Source organism: Paroedura picta, chromosome 8 (assembly GCF_049243985.1).
Source record: "Paroedura picta isolate Pp20150507F chromosome 8, Ppicta_v3.0, whole genome shotgun sequence".
Lineage (NCBI taxonomy): Eukaryota > Metazoa > Chordata > Lepidosauria > Squamata > Gekkonidae > Paroedura > Paroedura picta.
Window position 1 is genome coordinate 15765377 of NC_135376.1, and position 24375 is coordinate 15789751.

The window sequence follows — 24375 nt, forward strand, 5'->3', positions numbered from 1 at the left end:
CAGTCTCAATGCCCACAGAGTCCATAGGCAGATCTTGGATTGATCTGACCCATATTCTAGAAAAAAATGGTATTGGGGTAAGAGGACAGCCATGTATCCAGTGCTGTGTTTGTTACAGGAAGGGGTAGGATAAAATTCAAATGAATAAATGAGTAGATCATCTGTTGGTTGCTTCTACCTATTAGCAAATCAATCCCATTGAAATCTTCTCTAAATTCTTGTTCAAAATGAATGGCTTTCCATTTAGGATGAGATCCAGACCTTTTTGCAGCACAGAAACCAACAGCGGTCGCGCCAAAGTTTTGCAGAGTTCTGCTTTGGTAGAAAAGCTGGATTTTATATTCTTTTCAATACCTGAAGCAGCTTACAAAACACCATTCCTTTCCCCTCCCCACAAGGGACATCCTGCGAGGCAGGTGGGGCTAAGAGAGCTCTGCAAGAACAGCTGTAAAAGAACTGTGACTAGCCCGAGATCACTCAGCTGTCTATAAATGGAGGAGTGGGGAATCAAATCCGGTTCTCCATATTAGAGGCCACCACTCAAATGACCAAACCATGCTGGCTCTCCCTTATGCTTCAGAGGGTTTATTTGAGTCATCTAACAACATGCTTTGCTTTGTTCTAGCCATCTCTGTACTTTTGAAAATGCATGTGAAACTTACAGTTACCTGGCCCAAGACTCTTTAATGATCGTATAACTAAAAGAAGAAAGTCTAGCAATCATAATGAAAATCAGGTGCTTTTTGGGAGCACTCATGATTTCTCAGATGTGATGGGATGGTCAGAGGGTCAGGCTAGAAATGAAGATGCTTTGATTCAGAATCCCATTCAGTCCTGAAAGTCACTCAGTCCTATAATGCATGGCAGCAGCTGCGCTGGGCCGCTGCTGGTTGCTAACGGTGGGGTAGCATGCCTTGCTACATCCGGAGAACACATGGTGGAAGGAATCCCCTGGCACATGTGGGGTGCTCCGACACTGTACATATGCATGCACACTGACAAGGCTGGGAAGGCCTGCTGCTCTGTGAGGCGGTGATGGCAGTGGGGGGGAGAGGGGGGCACAGGGGCCTCACCACATGCTGCTGGGAGAGTGGCATGCCACTCTCCTGCCATTGTGGGGGTGGGAGACTGTCCCAGTCAGCTCCGTGGTGCTGACAGGGGCATTTGGTGTTCCTGCAGGGCCACCATCGGTTGTGCATGGGGCCAGCCCGGCAGGGCTGTGGATGGTGACTGCGAATGCAGAAGAATCCGCGTTCCCTTGCGGGCTATTCAGAGACCTGCGTCATGCACAATCGGGAATTAGCCCCTCTGCCCTGCCACCAGCACCCCGGACTACCTGGCCCGTGGATAATCAGCCTCGGAGCAAATCATTCTACAACAAATTGCACAAATTCAAACCAGTCATCTTCCACCATTTGTTCCTCATTGGGATGTTTCATTCCTTCCCCTGCATTACAGAGATACAAAACTTCATGCAATTGTTCTGGTCAGAAAGTTGTGTTCCCCTGCTCTCCTTCATTTTCAGACTGCTCCCCATTAGCGTTGTTTTATGTTTTATATAGTCATTAATTCTTCTTAACTCGCTTTGATTTTCTTCCAAAAGAGATTTTTTCCTTTCTTCATTCCTTTTTGTAGCAAAATCAGCACACCTTTCTGTAACTTCAGTCCTTGCAGCTGTTTTATGTTCAATCCTACTGGGTGATGGTCTAACACAGGGGTAGTCAAACTGCGGCCCGCCAGATGTCCATGGACTACAATTCCCAGAATCCCCTGCCAGCAGGGGATTCTGGGAATTGTAGTCCATGGACATCTGGAAGGCCACAGTTTGACTACCCCTGGTCTAACAGAACGACAGAAGATTTTGAGAAGACATTGCTGGCCTCTGAGCTTCTATAGAGGGCAATTCTGAAAGTTAGCAAAACTTTTCCATTGTTCAAACGACTCTTAGATTAGAACTGAAACTATTAGAAACTGACTCTGGATTCCTAAAATGGAAACAGGAAATGGATTGCTGGATTTCAGGGGGAAATTGGGTAACTAGAAAATTAAGAGAATTTGTCTTAATGCTACTCTTCCTTTACCTCCAAAACAATAACATGTGTCCTACTTTAGGATGGAGAACGTTCCTTCAGCCTGTGGTGTTTTTCTTCAATCTTGTGTGGTTCTTGTTTCAGAGGAAGAACTACTTAAGTTGGAGGATGGCTTCAGACTTTGTTTCCAGAGTGGTTGGATAATTGCCATTATGATTTTATGCGTTCATTTCCTGACAAAAATTTGGGGATATGACTTGGATTATCAGGTTTGGCCCTGAGACTCAAGGTTTGGGGCTCATTCTCAAGGATGCAGCAAAGATGAAATAGAGGGAGGTCTATGCACTCTCTTTCAGCTTTTTGGAGGCACAGTGAGGTAGAAATATGCTTGTCCCATGACAAGTGTACTATCAGTCATTGGTTTTCCCATTGGGAGCAACCACCATGGAACTTTCAGATTACCTCAGACATAACACTGAAGGTAGTTCATACACTCAGTTGAGATTTGCTAAGTGATATAGATGAAAATGAAACTTAATTTGTGGACTTTTATGCATTCAGTTTTCTTCTTTCAAGCCCCCAGGTTTAAATGAGAACATCGGTATGACTAGAGAAGAATTCGTCGAGAAAATGTCTACAGTGGTTAGGCAAGGCACCAAAGAAGAATATGGTGACCTATTTGATAAGATTGATTTAGCCCGAGATGGTATCATCTGCTGGGACAAACTGACCTCCTTTGTGCTCCTGGAACTGTACGGAAGAGATGAACGAACCAAGTTATCAGTCATCCCCCAGTGGAAGGATCTCCGTCTGATCCCACCCATCCATAAAGATGCTGTTGAAAGCATAACATTTTCGAAAAGCCTCAGTGACTACCTGACTGTCAGTAGGAGTGGATTGCTTGGCATCTGGTCAGAGAGTTTAACTTTAAAGAAGACTCTTCAGATCACTACAGAAGCTGTCAAACCAAAAGACCTCTGGGTGACTTCTCTTGTTGTACTACCAAATGTTAACAAGGTATGTTAAGCAGGACAGTGCTGCTGAAATGTTAGAAGAACTTTCCACAGCTTGGCTTAGGTAATTCCCACTCAAAGAAGGCATAGCAGAAAAGAGGGGCAATAATATCTGCTAATATTTCCCCCCTATTGACCCCAACTTCAAGGCAATGGCAAATCATTTCTGCTTCTCATTTGTCTTGAAGGTCTCTTGCTGTAACTTGACAGGACTTTATATATAGAGAGAGACCCCTACTCCATCCCCTGCTGTTCTCATGGATCCACCATTCTCCAGAGGCCAAATTTTGATAGGTTTACAGCAAATTGCGGGGGTTATGGGGGAGGAGGTTAAAAAGTTTGCTTTTGCACTTCCTGCTCTACTCATATTGAATAACAGAAGGACGTAGATAAAATTGAAAGGGTACAGAGGAGAGCGATGAGGATGATCTGGGGCCAAGGGACCAAGCCCTATGAAGATAGGTTGAGGGACTTGGGAATGTTCAGCCTGGAGAAAAGGAGGTTGAGAGGGGACATGATAGCCCTCTTTAAGTATTTGAAAGGTTGTCATTTGGAGGAGGGCAGGATGCTGTTCCCATTGGCTGCAGAGGAAAGGACGCTCAGTAATGGGTTTAAACTACAAGTACAACGATATAGGTTAGATATCAGGAAAAAAATTTCACAGTCAGAGTAGTTCAGCACTGGAATAGGCTGCCTAAGGAGGTGGTGAGCTCCCCCTCACTGGCAGTCTTCAAGCAAAGGTTGGATACACACTTTTCTTGGATGCTTTAGGATGCTTAGGGCTGATCCTGCATTGAGCAGGGGGTTGGACTAGATTGCCTGTATGGCCCCTTCCAACTCTATGATTCTGTGATTCTAACAGGATTTGGAATCCTGATTTGGAATCCTTTTTTTCTCACTGTGCTTTGGAGTTGCTGGGACCTTGCTTCTGTGTCAGCCCAAATGTGCAGTAATTTCCAAACTGAATTGTGCCACAGGGATTACTACAGTGTTGTAAGAGGAGCTGCAGTAGTTCTTGAAAAGTCATTATGTTGGATGTATTCATGGTCATGGCTGGGAGAACAAATATGGCATTCATTCTTTTTCCCTATCCCGATAAATGGACCATGGTATCATCCTAGGTAAAGGAGAAAGGGTGCACAAGAATTGTCTGATCCAGCCTATACTACTTCTGACAGTCATGTAGATTCTCCAGAATCTTCATTTTTTGTTTCGATTTTTCCCTATTTTTTTTAAAGTTCATAAAACTAAAGAATAAAGAAGTTAAAGAAAAATATCAAAAAAACTTCACGTTTCTTGAAGACAAAAAACACATATAATTACCAACAATACATGATCTTAGATTATAATGAGATTACTTACTCAAAGATTGTAACAAAATTATAACAAAAGATATTTTTTCTGTTATCTAAAACTCTCTGGTAGAGTTAACTCCACAGATTGACCCCCCCCCTCAAAACCATAGGTCATAGTATCATAGATACATATAATTACCAATTTAATACATGGTCTTAGATTACTTACTCAAAGATTGTAACAAAATTATAACAAAAGGTCTTTTTTCCTATTATCTAAAAACTCTCCTTAATCTTCAACTCCACACATTAATCCCCCCTTCCTCAAAAGCATAGGTCATCAGACCATATTTTTCCTTTTCATGCAGAAAAATCAATAAGGAATTTCCATTTAGCAATGAATATAAATATTGGCTTTTCTCTAACCCAAGCAGTAACTTTAGCCATCTCTGCAAATTACAGCATCTTCAACAATGAATCTTCTACTGTGGGTATTGTCAGTGTATTCCATTCCTGAGCATCTCACTGCCATTATCATTTATAGGAACTAAGTTCCATGGATATTTTCAAGCCGCTGATCCATCAGGCCCAAAAGGAAGACTTCTGGGGCCTTTCCGCACGCTATAAATATAGTGAATTGCTTACCTAATGTAGGCGTTATATTCTGTCCGCTCCGCATGATGTCACCTACATCCAGCATCTGGCCAGCTGACAACTCACTACATCCTCCATTTTAATGCGTGAGTTGGGGAATCACATAAAGTGGATTCACCAACCTAAAAAACACTAGCTACCGGACAGCAACCAGCAGGCAACAAGCAGAAGGAAGGTATGGAGGCTCAAACATGCTAAAGTTGCCTGTTTCGTCCCACCCTCACACCCACCTCCTTCTCCCTTGTTCCTGGGGATGGGAGTTTCTTTTTAAAAATAGTGACGTGCCTGGAGCAACAAATAGGAAGACACATATGTAGGCAATGGCAGAAATGAAAACATTTTTTTCAAAGTTGTAACACAAAGTTGTAACACTCTTGAACGTTTTCTCTCCCCCCCCCAAAAAAAAACAGGAACGAAATTAATTTTTACCTGTATCAAAGTACTCATCATCCCATAAGGGGTGGCATTACAAAAGCACTATACATCTATGAATCCATGCATAGGCATTGCAATATAGAAGTATGATCTAAAAAAAAATTAGCAGGAATCGCGGGACCTTTAAACAAAATCAAAATATGGAGGAATGGGATTGGTTGCCTGAATTGATTGATAGGTAGAAGTGAGTCACGTTTAAGGCACGTTGCTCTCTTCTGCCATTTCCAGCAGCAGATGTGGAGGATGAGATGCGTGAAAAGGTGGCAGACAAAGGAGAGACAGCAAAAAGGTGAGGAGGGGCTTGGAAGCACGATAAAATTTAGCGCTTTGCCATTCAGCTGGCATAAAACTATTTTAATCATGTGCAGAAATGCCTGGTTTCACTTATGGGTTCCTCTTTAAAATCTTCTGCATTAATAAATGTAGTTGTGTCCATTTGTATGGCTTTATTATACGCTCATCATATATAATAAAATGTTCCTTCCTGCTGTTCACTTTTCCAGTACTAATTTGAAGCCCTTGTATGTTGTTGTTAGTTGCAAAGTCGTGTCCGACCCATCACGACCCCACAAACAATGAATCTCCAGGCTTTCCTGTCCTCTACCATTCCCCCGGAGTCCATTGTATATATTTCAGCTAATTTTTCTGGAGATATATACTAGCGATACACCATTTCATAAAACATTTCTTTATGATTAGAACTTAGTGTGAATTTAAGACCCATCATCCACATTCTTTCCCATTGTTTCCTTTGTCTATTGAATCCAAAGTACTTAGTTTGTCATGCATTTTTCACCAGTCCCTCTTCTGTTTTTTTATTTCAGCCAGTTTATACGTTATTTGTACATAGTTCCGTTTCAAACACAGTCTTAAAATCGTCAAAACCATAGTCCTTTACCTGTTTCAAATCTTTCTAATACTAGTGCATTAAAAAAAATTATATCCTTCTCTCATCAAGTCTTCTCTTGAGTTAATTTTACACTCCACTTGAGAGAAGTCCAATATGTCATGATAAGTTAATCATTTATCTCTAACATTCTCACATCTATAAATAGCTTCTTGTTTTGAGAGCCACAAGGGTGTTTTGAATGTAATCTGGGTTTATATTTATTTCATATCCTCAAAGTGGCATGTCTGATGTAATGGTTCACAGTCGTCTAGAAATTACTGTCCTGACACCAGAGTACTGACCAACTTATAATGAGAAGAACAAGATACAGCAAGGCAGTGTTAATTAAGGCAATTGTACTAAAAAGTTGGATGTCTGCCAGTTTTACATAAATATTATAAAAATACAGAGTTTGTTGTGTTTATGTTATGCTAAGGGGTTTGAGACAGAAGAGACAGCATGGGAGAATGGATAAGCCTTTTCAGAAATGTTGGGGTGATTTAGTTTGATGGAGCTCTCGCCTTCCCCACCACATTGACTTCCTTTCATTCTTATAGGTCGCTGTTTCATTTACAAGCAAAGAGGTTTACTTTGCTGAACTGAATTCCAAGCAAGGGTTCTCTTGCCAGTATAGACTTCAAGGCCTGGAAGGAACAGTGATATGCATGAACTATTGGTACAATCCTCATGATGGAAATGAAGCCATTTTGACACTGGGGGATGTCTGTGGACAGGCAAGTACAACGTGAAAGTTAGCAATGACTGAAGATGCAATATTACTTTATAACAAGTCAGAGCATGACTCTTCCTTGATTGCATTGACTCTCCAGAGGCAGGTCTTTCCCATCGGCTCCATGAAATGATTTATATTAGTAATGTCCAACATGCTGCCCATTGCTATTGGGTTTCCTGGCACCCATTTACTTCTTTCCCCAAAGCAAACAGCCAGTTCTAGTTTTCCTCCACAGGGAGAAGCTTCTGAAAAATTCAGGAGGCATCATCCTTGTGTTTCCAGGGAGCACGAATTTTGAAATGGCTGCTTTCATCCTAGGAAGATGCTGCATTTATTACCTCTCGGTCCCAGCACTTTATGACAGCCATTTTGTGATTTGCTTCAGTTCCATTTTGTGATGGTACACAAGTCCTGTTGTCAACATTCCGAAGTGCCACCAGACTCACAAAGGTTGGATCTCAGCTCTACATGGAGATGCTGTGGACTGAACCTAAAATCTTATGCATGAATAGCATGTGCAATGTCTTTGAACCATGGCCCTTCCAGTCAAAGAAGCACTGCAGGGTTTGAACCAGGATATTGGTAGATTAGGCATTGTCTGCTCCCCTGGGGCTGCTGAGTATACAGTGATGAAGCTTTCCATTGTACAAGCCTTGGATAAGCTGGACAAGGAAAAATTCTGCACAACAGTTCAGCCAATCCAGTTAAGGCATAACAGTAAAAGACAATGGAACAAGCTTATTATGAGGATCTTCTAGGTTAAAAAACAACAACTCCAAAGAGCCTCAGAGCATATCAATTTGGATTGGGACCATGGCACAGGGGACAAATTTTTCAATACTTTTCTTTTTGAGAGGGAGCCAGAAACATTTAAAACATGGTAGTCATTATCCATGCAATTTAGAGACTGTTCATTGTTCAGTAGTAGAGAATATGGCTTGCCAACCTGAGGCCCTGGCCCGCTTTAGGGCCTCCAATGCCCTGCAGCACGGGAATGCTGATATATATATATCTATACCTATATATATATATATATATATATACCTTCCAGGCCAGGCTCCTCCCCTGCCTATGGTGTTCCAGCAAGGACAGCAAATGCCCCATTCAGTTTTGTGGCATTGCGAAGCCGAACAGGGTATTTTTTAACCTTCCACAAAGGTGGGATTGCACTGTCCCACCCTCATGGAAGAAACGTCCCCGCCCAGCCCACCCCCACTGCTGTGGCAAAGTGTAGCAGAACCTTTACGCCCCAGAGTCATGTGTGCGCATGCATAACTCTGGGGCGGACCATGTGCGCCAGGGGAAATTGTCCTCCTTATGTACACAGAAAGCTGTGGCGCATGTTGCTGCGCTGCAAGAATCTGGCGGTGGCCCAATGCGGCTGCGGCTATGCATAATCAGTCAGAGAGAATGGCCTCTATAAAAATAAGCCTTCTTCTTATGTATATTGTGGAACACACTTCCAGACTTACAAGAGATGTGGGAGATCATTGATCAGGCCTCTTGAATTTTTATGCTAACTTAAAAGCAGTCATGAAGTGCTCCAAATTAGAACGGAGCAGAAGTTGCGGAAATAGAAGCTATTAACCTACCACCTGACCATTTTCTCAGTGTAATTCTCTCTCCCCTCCTAAAATTTGAGTGTCACAAACAGCACTCTGTTTGCAGAACAGAACCCTCTCACTTTTCCTTTCCTGATTAAGCTTGCTGTGCATCCCAAAATGCAGCGGTTGGGGTGGGGGTACCAGCAGAGCCTGGGGAACGGTTTGGGGGGGGGGCTCTGAAGAGGGGGTGATAATGGGCACCAATCTTGCCTGAGCAGAAATATCCCTTCCACAGCACTGCAGTGTTGGTCTAACACAGAACTCCCTCCGGATGCTTTTCTTAGAAATGAAAATATCTCTTGTGGGTGTCTCTTGGCCCTCACAAGTACAAGTCCAGAGAGTTTTAGAAAGTGAAAGGAGTCTTGGGATCCAGCAATCTCTATCTACGTTATTAACCCATCTACGTTATTAACTACGTTATTAACCTAAATCTCTATCTATGTTATTAACCCAATAGAGGGAAAATGCAGTCGCTTGGGTCCAATGAACCATACACAGAAAGAAGCTTCAGATTTGTACCTCTACTTTCGCCCAGAAGCCACCTGTGATATCTCAAAAGTTGATGCTATGAACAAAATAATATGAGGCATAGGAGGCTTTATGGCAGAGGCATTCAGCTGCAGTTTTCCTCGTTCTTCAATTGGTGGCGTTTCTGCTCATCCAAAAAAACTCAATCTCTGCAAGAGGAAAGTGAGGGAAAGATCACTTACTCATCATGCCCCTCAGTTTACATCCATGGGCAGCCCATGACTTCAAGCACCAACTTTTCTGAGGCCACTGAATAACCCAAAAGTCTGTGTTTTCCCACTGTAGGGTTAATAATTTGGGCCGATATTTAGACTGGCCAAGCAGTGTTTTGCGATGGGGAGATTAGCCACTGCCGCTTCCAACATGGCTGCAGCTTTGCTCTAATTCAGATCTCCCCGTGGCTGCTTCTTTTCGAAATAAACATATTAGGAGATGCTCGTCCAGATCTCCTGCGTGTGTCCTTTGTCATTTGGCTGTCAGAAGTCTGGCTTGGGAAGATTTCGTTCCCCCTCTTGAACTAAAAGTCTATTGTATCTCACTTCTGGCATTCATATTTATGAATCCCACAAAACTATTTCTAGCTGTCCAAGGTTTTGCTCCCTTCATTTCCCTTTAGATAGGGTCGCCCTCCTCTTTGTCAAATCCACACTCTTGCCAGGCTATACATATTGCCAAGCCATAGCCATTTAACTGATGCCCATTGTCCTTTCCTAAGCAAATCCTGGCAGCCTCATTAACGAATAGCCATCGCAGGGGCTATGAAATTTAAATGCCTGCGCGTTATGAATTTATAACAAAGTAGAGGCTTTTGTGCGATGGTCTGGTTATTGCTTTCAGTAATAGGTTGCTTTGAAATGTGGTAAGAGTGGTAAAAAATACTACTTTCTTTTTTAAAAAAGAATGGATTCTTTCCCTCCCAGGTCCAAGCAGTTGTCTTCAACACTGCCCTGATCTCGTTGTTTGAACGGCCGTCCAATTTCCATGAAGACGAAAATGTGACAATGGCAATTAATTGGCAAGAGCTGGTCTCTGGATACCACAGATGCTGCTACGTATTAAGGCACAGACTTCATGACAAAGAATGGGTTAGACAAGGTACTGGACCTGAGAAACAATGCAAGGAGAGGGTTTTGAACCCTGCACACAAGCCTTTTGTTGTATGTTGTGGGCGCTTGGTAAAATGTTAGAACAGGAGCTGCCCTGCTCTTATTCTTCGATTTTGGAACTCTCAGCCCCAACAGTTCAGAAATCAAGTCAGACCCTGTGACTTCTCTGAACAGGATTTTATTTCTTTATTATCGGTATTTAAAGGTAAAGGTATCCCCTGTGCAAGCACTGGGTCATGTCTGACCCTTGGGGTGACGCCCTCTAGTGTTTTCATGGCAGACTCAATACAGGGTGGTTTGCCAGTGCCTTCCCCAGTCATTACCGTTTACCCCCCAGCAAGCTGGGTACTCATTTTACTGACCTTAGAAGGATGGAAGGCTGAGTCAACCTTGAGCCAGCTGCTGGGATCGAACTCCCAGCCTCATGGTCAAGAGCTTCAGATAGCATGTCGCTGCCTTACCACTCTGCGACACAAGAGGCTCTGTATCAGTATTTATCCCTTGCTTTTCTCCGCAACGGGGACTCAAAGCAGCTTATAATATTGTTATCCCTTCCTACATTTTACCCTTGCAACAACAACCCCATAAGGTAGGCTAGGCTGGGAAAGTTTGCCTGGCACAAACATGACCACCATGGCAGTGTGGGGCTTCAAACCTAGGTATCCCAGAACTAGTTGGGCTCTCTTACCCCCACACCGCTCATCTATTTATTCTTATGGACAGATTTATATGCCACTTTTCTGCTCTTGCATTCAAAGGCATGAAAGCAAATGCTTCGAATATAATTTATTGGATAGACTTACGATTTTTATATTTCACTTTTCTCCCAAACAGTGGGAGACTCAAAGTAGCTTACATTAGTAATAACAATCCACATTCTTTAAAAGGGGACAGGAAAGGAAGATGACTTCCAGGTATAAGCTTCTAAGGAATTTATATAACCGTCTCAGGATGACCAGATGGCCTGACCACCTACTGGAAAGAAGCACTTCTCCCGGATGGGAAGCATGTCTTCTACTGGGAAGAAGCACTTCTTTTGGGTAATGGGGGAGACCCAAATAGCAACTGCACCTTTAATTTATGGAGAAGTTCCCGGGAGACCATTGTCTGAAAGGCATCTGGTGTCTACTAGCAAGTAGCACATATGCTTGTTGGTGTTGTTATTATTCGTGCACCCAAAAAATTATTTGTGTACAACAACAAAAAATTTACATCAAAACAGTTAAAGGCCTTAAAACAAAAAAATAATCAGCTTTTAAATCTCGACATCTCCATATCAAGGGCGATTTCCCAATAAATCTGTCAATGGACATGCTTCATGGGGGAGGCCCGTTTGCTGTTCTTAGATCACTGCCCCCAGTCAAATGTTTGGCAGAAGAGCTACATCTTGCAGGCCCTATGGAACTGGGACAACTGCAACAGGGCCACCAGGAACTCATTCCATCAAGCAGGGGCCAGGACAGAAAAAGTCCTGGGCCTGCTTGAGGCCAAATGTACTTCTTTGCGTTGCTCCTAGCCATTCATAACCTGCATAGTCCTGCAACAACAACAAAGCTGTTGGGGGCAACGGTGTGACATGATCTCTGGAGTTCCCCCAGAAGTGACATCACACCATTGCTGATAGCACCAGGGTTGGGGACCGGAGGGGACCGGGTGGTATAAAATTCCTGGAGAACAAGCCAAGAGGGCCCAAAGAAGCTAGAATAATCCAGTGCATTTCCATTGATTTATACATTTCATGAAGTTCTGCACTTTAAACACTAGGGAGGTAGGCAATACAGAATGGAGCAAGCAAACAGATGGTATGACTGACTGGTGCTGTTTGCCATGCTTTTTTGACAATTTTTTTCTTTAGAGAACTTTCTGTATTTGCAAACATTTAACTACAAGGCTGAGGCAAATATTTACCTATCATGAAATATCGCTGACCAGGCCGGTATCCTTCATTTCTCTCTCTCTCTTTCCTTCACCCCTCTCATTCTTAAGTGTTTGCCTGTCCGTCTCAGACTCATTTCTTCTCCTCCCTACCCTGGTTGGAGAGTTAAAGCATATTTGATTGCAAAACAAAACCGGTGTTCCTATGAACCATGTGTGTGTCAAGCTAGGTGGTGATCTCCCACTCACTGGCAGTCTTCAGGCAGCAGTTGGACAGAGACATACCTTGGATGCTTTGGGCTGATCCTGCACTGAACAGTGGGGTGGACTAGATCAGGGGTAGTCAACCTGTGGTCCTCCAGATGTCAATGGACTACCATTCCCATGAGCCCCTGCCAGCAAATGCTGGCAGGGGCTCATGGGAATGGTAGTCCATGGACATCTGGAGGACCACAGGTTGACTATCCCTGGACTAGATGGCCTGTCAGGCCCCATCCAACTCTATGATTCTATGATTAATATGTCTCAGATATCTAGCAAACACTTTACATGCATTTTGATCTTATTAATATGTAATAGAGGATATAACTGTAGGATAGCGGACACCTTAATTTCAGTTTGTATCAAAGCAAACAATATTTTAACTTAAAGAGGCGGCTGTAATTTGTACATGTAGTTTTAATAAACTCCATCTTGTTTTAGACTTCAATTAAAGCTCATGTGAAGTCTGAGACTAGAAATAAGAACAAAAAGTATATCCTATACTGATAGACGTAGATGCGTGTAAATTTAGACTATTTCCGCACGGTGGGCTAAAACGTGAGTGGCTCCTGCTTGCAAATGTAGGATGATAAACCTCATATTTGCAGCCCTCCATATAGGAGACCCTTCCTGCCTCTTCCCTCTGTCCTATCACAGCTTTTTGCCTCCCGAAGAGGCTGCAAGGGAACTTCTCCTCCTGCTCCTTGGTAAAGCGGGACACCGTTGACCTGGGGGGGGGGGGGCGGTTCTTGATTAAAAACTTGGTCTATATGGAGCAACAAAAAAATTCATATATATATTAATTTCAACATAAGTACAATTTGCCAAGTGCCCCCAGACGTCTCTCCAAAAGTGGGACAATCTGGTCACTTTATACTACATGTGCTACTAGGATAAACCACTTCTGACCCTGTCTTCCCATCCTACCATCTTGAGAAAACAATAGCTCCAAGAGTACAGAATTGGGGGCATCTCTGATGTACGGAAGGCTATGGTGATAAACACATCAGCAGTGTCCATGCCTACAGCTAATCTATAAAAAGAAGTTATTTATTTACCTCAGACTGAAAGCCAGTAATTTTCAGTGTTTTGATCTTGGATGTGTTGTCAAATGTCTTTTTAAAAAACCAGCCAAGTAGAAACTGATAAACAATTAGGCCCATTTAAAGGTCATCAAATATGTGTGAGGGAGCTACTGCAGATACGTAGCTGGGAGACGGGTGAAAAAATAGTCGACACAAATACAGTTTCAAAGCATTAGAGTGTGGGCTGATTCTCCAAGTAGCGGAATGGCTACAAGCAGGGAAACAAAGTAAGAAAAGTCTTGTTCTTTCAAGGGGAGAGGATTAAAAACAACAACTGTTAGAATTCTTATGTTCTGATGATCAGAGGTCAATGAGAAGAGGAAAAACGAGAGAACTGAATTAAGGTTGCTAACTTTTTAAACTGGTCCTTTTGCAAGTAGCTATGTCTGCAAGCATTAGAAGCTGATTACTGTAATGTTGGCAGAAGCATCCTGTTTACTCCTTGAAATCAGGCTGCTGGTAAGGGAGGAGGAAAAGGAATGCTACATTCCAGGTGGGGCCTGAAGGTCCTGTGAATTTCTAGACTCATCTCTAGACTCCTGACGTTAGTTCTGGAGAAGATGGATTCTTTGGAGAGTGTATCCCACTGGGGTCCCTGTCCTCCCTAGGCTCTACCACCATGTCGCCTAGAGCAGGAAACCCTATGTCTCCAATCCCCTGCTGGTGGTCAGCATGGCCCTGGCAAACCCAGAGGAGAAAAGGTTTTTTTCAGGCTAGCTGGCAGCCTGGACAGAAGAGTTGGGACAGGGAAGGGCATATGCATCATATGCATCACTATAGGATGGGTGAGACTTGTCTTGGCAGTGGTACATGTGAGAAGACTCTGGGGGCCTTAGTAGACAGGACACTGAACATGAGTCAGCAGTGTGACTCTGTAGCTAAAAAGGCAAACGTGATTTTGGGCTGTATTAAAAGACATCTAGTATCCAGATTACATGAGGTAACGTTACTGCTCTACTTCACTCTGGTAAGACCTCCTTCTAAAGACTGCCCAAGTTTCAAGTGCATTAGATAAATGGGTCAAATTCTATGCACCCCTGTAACAAGGTGCTTCCAGCCATCTTACTTGCAGAGCTACAATCTGTGTGTGTGTGTGGGGGGGGGGGGGAAGGACAGCCCTGCCTGCCACAAAGGAGGGAGGGAAGGAAAAGGAGCCAGCCAGACTTGCAGCTCTGCCAGGCCCTGGACGAAGTGAGTTGTGCTGGTTAGGATGCATCCTACCCAGGCAACTGCCTGGAAAATTCAGAGACTCAAAGATGAGATGGCTGCTAAACATCCAAAATCAGGAAATGATACTGTTTGCTAAGCCATGGTGAGGCCCTCCAGCATTTGGTATCCAGAAATACCTTTCCTCTGAATATGGAGCTTCCATTTCGCCACCATAGTGAATGGGTCTTTTCTCCATGCCTTAATGTAAATAATGACTACCTGCAGTGTCACTTACCAAGTATGTACAGTGGTAGCCACATTTCCTTAATGTGGGCCTTCCGAGGGCCTGGGGCGGGCCAGGGCTCAGTGGCGTCCAGGATGGCGGCAACGTCAAGCATAATTGGGGAATTTCCCCGAAGCCCTGTCGGCGCCATCTCGGGTGTTCCAGCCCGTGCATAATCGGTCTCTGTGTGATTTCTGTGTATGGCCTTCTCTTCTTCCAGTCAGCCTCAATTGTAATGTCCTCTGATGCAACAGAATAACCCCCTTTCTGAGGAGGCTGGCCATAGCACTGCTATGTCACTCTGCTCTGGCTTTGCCTCCTTCCAGTCAGGACGACCCATTCTTATAGAATGCAGAAATTAGGGATGCCAGTCCCCAGAACAACAAGTCATCTCCAGACAAAAGAGATCAGTTCCCCTAGAGAAAATGGCTGCTTTGGTGGCTGGACTCCCCACCCCACATCGCTCCTCCTTCTAGCTCCACCCCCAAAGTCTTTGGGTATTCCCCAATCCAGAGCTGGCAACCCCAGCAGAAAACCTTATTGGGGGCAAACTATTGCACATTTTAATAATAAAGTTTCCAGGGTATAAAAAGAACAGGGTGGGGGGCTCCGTTTTCAATCCAGGAGAAGTTACCTCAGGGATTTGAATAGCAATTTGTTAAAGGTAAAGGGGCCCAGTTCCCTGTGGCTTCTGATTTCCTTCAAACATCCTATCAGCATTTGAAAACCCATCCTTGAGCTTAAACCCTGCCAGGACCCAATTTCTAGAAAGCTTTGACTGATAGCTTTTAGTGAGATCCCCCACCCCCCTTGGTAGTTTTAATTTTTGCTTCATTCTTTAAATATTAGAAATGAATAGGCCGTTTCTGTGTCAACTGTTCTACTCCCTTTCATCTTTTCTTCATGCAACTGAACACTTTAATTTGTTATATATCCTCCTGATACGGAAATTACTCTAATATTACCTTTTTTCCAGTCTGACATCCTCCAAGGAGCTTGACTTACAATACAATTTAGTCAGAAACAACTTCATGTCTTTGTTACGAAGTGTGAAGATTACTTGGCTTCTAAACCTCATAATATTTCTCTCTCATTAATGTCTGTGCAGTCCAAAGAGTCTGGTCATGAAGCAAGACTCTGAGGTGTTTTTTTCTTTTTAAAGATATTCTAATCTGTCTTTCCAGATGGACTGTGAAGCAAAACTTACCACAGAATATAAGAAACCAATTTCCCAGACAATTATGCTTTTTTATTATTAAAGTAATTTAGTGTAGGATTAGCGGGTGTTTCTGGAGGAATAACAGGTAATTTTGGATTTCACCATTCCTTTATCTAGGGCTATTTCCACACATTACACAATTTATGGCAAGCCTGTGAAACCATTTATGGGTATGCAGAAAAAAATGTAATGTACGATCACACAAAGGCGTAGGAACCAGTACTTTGAACTGGGCATGGAAAAGGGCAACAATGCAATATTAGTCAACAGCAGGTTGGTAAGAGCCCAGTATTCAGCCACTACATGTAGCCTGGCCACTACATTTTGGATCGAATTGCCATTCAAGTTCACTTTTTAATATTTGATTTTAATTATATTTGTTTATATTTTATGTTTTTTATAGAATCACTAGAAATTAAGCTCTCTGTATGCAAAATACAGCGGGCGCTAGCTGCCCTCCTGGCAGGGCCCCTGGCCACTCAGCCACCCCTGCCCTCCCCAGCTCCCCGGGACCCCAGCCTCGATGCAGGGAGAGAAGCAGGGCCGGCGCGCCTCCCCCCGCCCCCCTCCCACCCAAGGCCGCCTCTTTCCTGCCCCTGAAGGCTCCCCCCGCTCCGCTCTCAGCTGATCTCCCAGCTTCAGGGCCAGGGAAGAAGCAGGGCCAGCATGTCTGTGATGCACCGGCCCTGCTTCTTCCCTGCCCCCGAAGGCTTACTCCCACCCTGCTCTCACCTGACCTCCCAGCTTCGGGGTGAGGAAAGAAGCAGGGCCGGCGTGTCTGTGACATGCCGGCCCAGATCCTTCCCCAGCCACGAACCCCTCTCCCCCCTCCCAGACCAGCTTCCCGGGGCCCTCAGGGCCTACCTTGCCTCTCGGCAGCCAGTACAGGAATGGCCGCCATTGGGCGAAGGTGGGCCATGTTCGGGGGTGGGTGGGTTGGGAGGCACTTCGTGCCTCCTAACTGGTCAGTCCAGAGCCAGGGGCCAATCGTTGGTCCCCCATTCTGGACAGCGCTCACCCCCGAAGCCCTTACTCTTTTATTTATACTGCTCCCGTGGAGCAGTTTAAAGATAGAGTTGGAAAGGACCACCAGGATCATCTAATCCCTCTGCAGAATGCAGGAAATTCACAACTACATGCCCACACACAGGGACCCCAATGCCATGCCAGATGATGCCCCCCTCCTGAAACTCCCTGGCCTCCTCATCCCAAAGTGGCAGTCAGCATTTACCTGGGCATGCCAGTCAGTCAGTCAGTCAGTACCCTTTTATTGGCATAAATACCTGGGCATGCAAGAAAGGGCCACAAGAGCCAAGCACTGACACAACCTTTCCTGCCTATTCACTCAAAACCTGCCTATGTTCACAGAATAAGCATTTCTGTCTTCCAAAGAAGGTGGATTCAGCACCTCCCAAGGAAGTCTGTTCATAGAATCATAGAGTTGAAAGGAGGTCTTCCAACTCTATGATTCTAAAAATGGTTAGTCTTTGTGATGCAAAGTTACAATGATAAATATGTAGCCAAGTTCCTTTGCCTTTATACTTCTGCAATGTAAAGGGCTGGAGACTTAATTTTAAAAATGAATATTGAGAACTAATACATTATTGCAAATAGATAGATGACATGAATAAATATTATAACACCATAGCAATGTATCTATTGCCCATTTTAAGAAAAAGCCCTCTATTGATGGAAAATATTGCTTGACTGAAGGAAGAATAATGTCACCATTGTGGAAGGGTCATGGAAATATGCCTACCTCCTATCTGCACAGCAGAAAAGATTACAGTAAATTAAAGGTAAAGGTAAAGGTATCCCCTGTGCAAGCACCGGGTCATGTCTGACCCTTGGGGTGATGCCCTCTAGCGTTTTCATGGCAGACTCAATACGGGGTGGTTTGTCAGTGCTTTCCCCAGTCATTACCGTTTACCCCCCAGCAGCAAGCTGGGTACTCATTTTACTGACCTCAGAAGGATGGAAGGCTGAGTCAACCTTGAGCCAGCCGCTGGGATTGAACTCCCAGCCTCATGGGCATAGCTTTCAGACGGCTGCCTTACCACTCTGCGCCACAAGAGGCTCTACTACAGTAAATTAGGGGAGATCAGAAAAAGCAGGACAAAAGAAGGTGGTCATGTGCAGGGGTAGTCAACCTGTGGTCCTCCAGATGTTCATGGAGGGGCTCATGGGAATTGTAGTCTATGGACATCTGGAGGACCACAGGTTGACTACCCCTGGTCATGTGGATACTCCCCAAACTATGCTGCAGAAAAGAAAGCCAAGGTGGAGCAAATTATCTAGGTGGAGATAGCCCTGGTCAGCAGTAAGAAGCCCTGCATCTAGCATCATTTTCTCTTAAAGGGAAGATTTCCACTTGGAAAAAGATTAATTATATTAAATCTACCTCTTACTTAGTTTTGAATTTAATTTCAATGTCTCTTTCCAATTTCCAATTTCAGTTGCATACAGCTCTTCTTTGGATGTCTTTATTTCTGTTACAACAAGTAGCACAAATAGTCTAGTGCTGGCCTGGAGAGAGAAATTAAGTCCCCGTCTCACGATGACAACCTTTCATGTCACTCAAGGTGTTAATGCTTTTGACTTCCATCCCCGGCTCAACTTAATAGGTATGTAACTAATGAACTCTGCTTCATTGTAAGATGTAATATGACAACCAAGTGTCTGAAGATATGTCTACCCAGCAGCTGTAAGGTAGCAGCCAATTCCTCTCTTCAGAGAACTCTTTGAGTCATCAACTTATATGGGGGAGTAAGAATCTCTATGACTCCCAGGATTCTTTGGGGCAAAGCTATGATATTTGCAGCACCATCCAAAGCAGAGTGAGACCCTTCAAAGTCACTGAAGGGCTTAGTCAGTGGGAATAGAAGGGGGTCACTGCTTCAGATGGCAATGGTAAGCTACTATATAATCAGTAAATAATTTTTCAACATATATGTATGTGATGTGTGTGTAAGAACTTGGCTTTGATTTGGGTGTTGGATCAGATGGGGGTATGCAGAGCCCATGGTCTGCATCTGCCCTACCAAACTCCTTCCTTCCTTCCTTCCTTCCTTCCTTCCTTCCTTCCTTCCTTCCTTCCTTCCTTCCTTCCTTCCTTCCTTCCTTCCTTCCTTCCTTCCTTCCTTCCAGCTTTTCCTTGAGGAAAAGGACCAGTGATCCAAATATGGCTGGTAGGCCTTCCATTTCCTAACCTTCATATGTCCTTTATTTGCATTCAGAGAGAGAGACAGCATGGTGTAGTGGGTTGGATTCCTCACTCCTCCACATGTAGCCAGCTGGATGACAGTGGGCGAGTCAGAGTTCTCAGAGCTCTCTCAGTCCCACCTACCTCACAGGGTGCCTATTGCGGGTGATTGCAAGCCATTCTGAGAGTCTTCTGGTAGTGAAAGGTGGGGTATAACAAACAACTGTCCTCTCCTCTGCAGCCAATGGGAACAGCATCCAGCCCTCCTCCAACCTTTCAAATGCTTAAAGAGGGCTATCATGTCCCCTCTCAACCTCCTTTTCTCCAGGCTGAACATTCCCAAGTCCCTCAACCTATCTTCATAGGGCTTGGTCCCTTGGCCCCAGATCATCCTCATGTGTTTCCTCGAGTCCTCACGAGTGAACCTATGCTAACATTTATATTGTGATGCTTCTGTGCCTGCTGAGTCAGTAATGGTGCTCATCCTGATACTACATACACTAATTTATTGGACTAATTTATTGGCTGTTTTTTCTACCTGAAGTGACCCAGAGCATTTATGACACTAGCACATACAATAGAAGCACGCACAGAGTATTTGAATAAAACAAACAGTAATTAAGAGTAAATAATTAACTAAAATTTGGGCCTGTCTTGAATACCCTGATCCAGCTCAGTCGAGGGCATGAGTGGCAGGGTAAGAGTGTTTTGGCTCCTGCCCTTCAGATCCTTCCCAAGGGCACATGCCTCTGGCCATGGTCAAGACAGGAAAAGCAGAGAAAGGGCAGCTGGTAACGCAGGTGGCAGAGGTGATGTGCTCCACCACTCTGCCGTCCCTGTTCTCTGAGCCTCTGGCCTTCCAAGCTGAGGGCAGTGCAAAAATCAGACTTAGCATTCTTACTGGTGTTCTTTATAAGAGGGATACACACTCCCAGCAGGCCTGTTCAGAGGAAGTGGCAATACTGAAACCGTTATCATAGGCGACATAAATGTGATGAAATGAGGGTGTCATTTTCTAGGGCCGCATTTCCTACAGCAAATGGTAGTAAATTGTGGTGAGGCTATAAATTACGGCATTTATCCAGGAGTGGTCAGGTCTTCGATTTTGTAAATGCCTACACATCTATATATCTCTTTCATGTTTATGTCACCCTTCCCCCACGGCGCTCACGGCAGCATAACTCCATTCCCCCCCCCCACAAAAGTCCTGATCGTTAGATGTAATCCTGATAGTTACATTAGTGCAATGACCTTTTTCTCACTCACACAGAAATGCCTGACATCTGCCACAGCCTCTCTCCCACAGGATTCTGGGTAACAGGTAGGTCAGGGAGTCACCTGTGATTAACCACCTTGCCTCATTTAAGATACAGAGTAGCCCAGTTCCCTTTAATAATTGGCCCTCACTCATACACCTAGAGATTTGGGGGGGGGGCTGGGGGAAGCTGGGGATTCAGACACTGTTTTATTCACGTGCTGCCATCATTTGTTCATATCCTGAAATATACAGGGCCTGAGATTTTTGCTTGTGTGTGTCTTTCTTTCCTTGAGACAACCAGTCCATCGGGTAAGACTTGACTGTTACTTTGGGCTTCAAGAAATCGCTGAAGAAGAGTTTGTTTTATACCCTGCTTTTCACTATTTTGAGGGAGTCTCAAAGTGACTTACAATCACCTTCCTTTCGTCTCCCCACCACAGACACCCTGTGAGGTAGGTGCGGCTGAGAGAACTCTGAGAGAAACTGCGCTGTGAGAACGGCTCTATTAGGACTGTGACTAGCCCAAGGTCACTCAGCTGGCTGCATGTGGAGGTGCAGGGAATCAAATCTGGCTAGCCAGATTAAAAACCCGTGCTTTTAACCACTACACCGAGAAAGTTCAGATTGGCATTACAAAGTTTTCAATTGAACTTTTGAACTGCTTCCCAGCATTTTGGATCCTTCATTACAAGTTTAACATTTTCAGTTAGCTTTAAGCAGTACTTCTCCACATTAACAATCATCTTCCTAATCCCTGCTTTCAACTCTCTGGTCATTGTGGTGTCCCAGGCCTAGCTAAGCACTCTAACACACTCTTATTATGCTACAGATAAGTGGTGTGGCTTTCCTAGAGGTGTTCTATCAGTCTTTTGTCTCACAGGAGCTTTGAGGATTCTTAATCTCTTCATAAAGTTTCAATTCTCTGTATTTCTGAGGGGGGGAAACCCATAATAGTTCTGTCGGTTTTGGGACTGAGGTGCGAATCGTTGCTCTTATCTTCTCACCGCTGTCTCTGCATCTCTGAAAAGCCCAGAAGGTATCCTCTCTGTGGTGACCTTCATGAGTCAGATACAAATGTAAGAGCATGTTGAGAGGAACACCTGCTGACAGGAGGAATCTAAGTCTAGTGCTAAAAAAAGAAACCCATAAAATCATAAAGTGAGTTGGAGTTCAGCTCCGTATAGATGTGAAATGGGGACGACAGGTAAAAAATGGAACAAAGGGAGCCCGGGGGGGCTCAGAATTGGGGGTGTTGACGAAGCATGGAATGAAAAGCCAATAAGGAAACATTGTCAGGGATCAGAGAGGATATTGCAAGGTGTGAATTTGGGATAGAGCATCCTATACGGTTTAAGGCAATTTTTAAGAGTAAGTGGAGAGAAGATGGCTGATATATTACACAAAGCAAATTGCAGGAGGGAAGAGGGTGTGTAGATTCCATGCAAACATTTAAAGGCTTGCACAGTGGAGAACTATCAAACCTCTATTTTTGAATGATTTCTGGGCTGTTCAGAATCTCACAGGCTCAGGGAATCTTTTGTTTTTGAGCATTGAAAGCCCTGATAGCATGAGAACCAAAGAGAGCATTGCATGAAAAGAAAATGTCCCTTGATTTTCTCAGCTTCAGAGACTCAGTGGCTTAGAATTTTGTCCCCCTTACTTCCTCCTCTCATTGGATGTCACACGACACAGCCCTATTGGTTGATAACAAATTTAATTGGGGTTAACCCTGGCAGTTTGGTGAGGATGGGGAGATTTCCCCTTAGGGATACCTCAAGCGCCCCTGGCTGACAGAACTTAGAGCCAGACTCTGGTGAAAACTTTCCTATAGAATGGCCAAGGGTCGGACATAACTGAACGGATAACATCATCATCATCAGAGGAGAGGCTGAGAGATTCATGAATTGTTTAAATTCCTGAGTGATTGTAATTGAGAATCACAGGGTCAAGATAGGATGGCTTGACATATATCTGATAGTGAAGGGGCTAACCCAGGGGTAGTCAAACTGCGGCCCTCCAGATGTCCATGGACTACAATTCCCATGAGCCCCTGCCAGCGTTTGCTGGCAGGGGCTCATGGGAATTGTAGTCCATGGACATCTAGAGGGCCGCAGTTTGACTACCCCTGGGCTAACCTTTTGATACTCTACCAGTTTCCTGGATTTATTTATTTTTATTTAATAATTATATTTATAGTCCACCTGCCTCCTTGGGGGACTCAAGGTAGATTACATAAAATTAGCCCCTGGAATTTCCGCTGGCCCTGCTGCAGAAACAGGCAAGTTGTCTATTCTTTCCCCTAATGTGGCAAATATCATCTCCATGGTGCAGTAGGGAAGCGATAAAACTCTCCTCATCCTGTGGTCCTGATTCAATTCATTCTGCTCTTGGTGGACGTTAACCAAAGAGAATCAGATGCAGATCTCTTAGTGTCTTCTGCTGCACACCAGACTGGGAAAAACTGAGTTTCAAATTCCATCTCTACTAGGGAGTCAACTCTATTCAGTTTTAGTTCCAGATTTAGGAAAGCAGAATAATTTTTAAGATTTTGCAGAGCTTAGAAAGAAAGTTCCAGGAAAGACCATGCAAATCAAAAGTACTGCCTGGGATGATACACAATATTTAATGCATTATTTAAATTCCTTCTTTCCCCTATTGCTTATTTATGTCTTTTAAAAAAACACCTAAAATGAAAAATGTATCTACAATGAATCTCATTCTAATAAAGCATTCGGTCTATTTTTTTAAAAATAAAACCTTGCTTTTCTGATGCCTACAACTGGGAAACCGCCAAAAGAAATCATTCTACAGTTAAGAAGCAACCACCAATGTCTCTCTGCTACTCTCCTCTATCTCTCCATATTTATACCATAGATTAAATTGAGTCAATAGTCATTTGCTCTTCCTTGGGAAAACCTGTCAAAAATAGAGTCAATTGCAACAAAAAGGGATAAAAAATATGATAGAATCCATTGTTGTTTTGTTTTTTTACAGTTGCTCTACCTGATTATTTATTTATTAGTTTGGTAATAATTTATTAGTTTGGTAATAATTAGTTTGGTAATAATTAGTTTGGTAATAATTAAAAACTTTTTTGTATGTGTGTCTTTGAACAGCAACTGCAGGAATTAATCGCCAGGTTTGCCTTTGGAACCCGTACGTCACCTCCAAATCTGCCGGAGTCCTGGAAGGCCATTCAGAGAGTGTCATAGCAGTCCAGTTCATTGCAGAGCGCAAACTGCTTTTCAGCTTTGCAAAAGATAAGGTGATTAGGAGCCAATCAGAGGCAGTTAGTTCTGGATCTCTAAGCAAGGCTAATGAAAATACATGAATGTTAATAAAATGAAACCCAATGGGCCACAGTCTCCCAGTTCTATAGCTGTTCCAATTTCCAGCAATTTAGAGTAAATCAAAGGTTGCTTGGTCACCCAACGTCCGGTTTGCGGGCTGTGGCCGGGGAGCTGGTTTCTGATGATTGATCTAACTGTTCATCAACCTGTTCATGCCTGTTTGGCAGGTTGCTTCGCTGTATTCCTTCCTCATCACAAGGACATTACAATGGACTTTCTGTGCCTGTCGTTTCTTATACAGCCCGGTTGAGTTCCGTTACCATCCCCTGTCCTTGCTACGTAATAGCTCTGCTTAGCAGGCATTTTTGATTATATAATAGACAAAACCTGTTGCATTACATAAATTGGTCATAAATAAATACTAGTTCTTAAAAAGAATCCTATCTCTTTATGTTCAGCTGTATGG

General features: G+C 43.8%; 1 protein-coding gene across 1 annotated transcript in view; it reads left to right on the forward strand.

Moving 5' to 3' along the window:
- The window catches only part of WDR49 (WD repeat domain 49), a 125163-nt gene that overhangs the window by 19446 nt on the left and 81342 nt on the right, over positions 1-24375 (forward strand). The window contains exons 3-7 of the mRNA XM_077348499.1: positions 2607-3047; positions 6874-7050; positions 10102-10276; positions 18616-18783; positions 23736-23884. Coding sequence (XP_077204614.1) covers positions 2607-3047; positions 6874-7050; positions 10102-10276; positions 18616-18783; positions 23736-23884 — 1110 coding nt within the window. The remainder of the gene's footprint in view (positions 1-2606; positions 3048-6873; positions 7051-10101; positions 10277-18615; positions 18784-23735; positions 23885-24375) is intronic.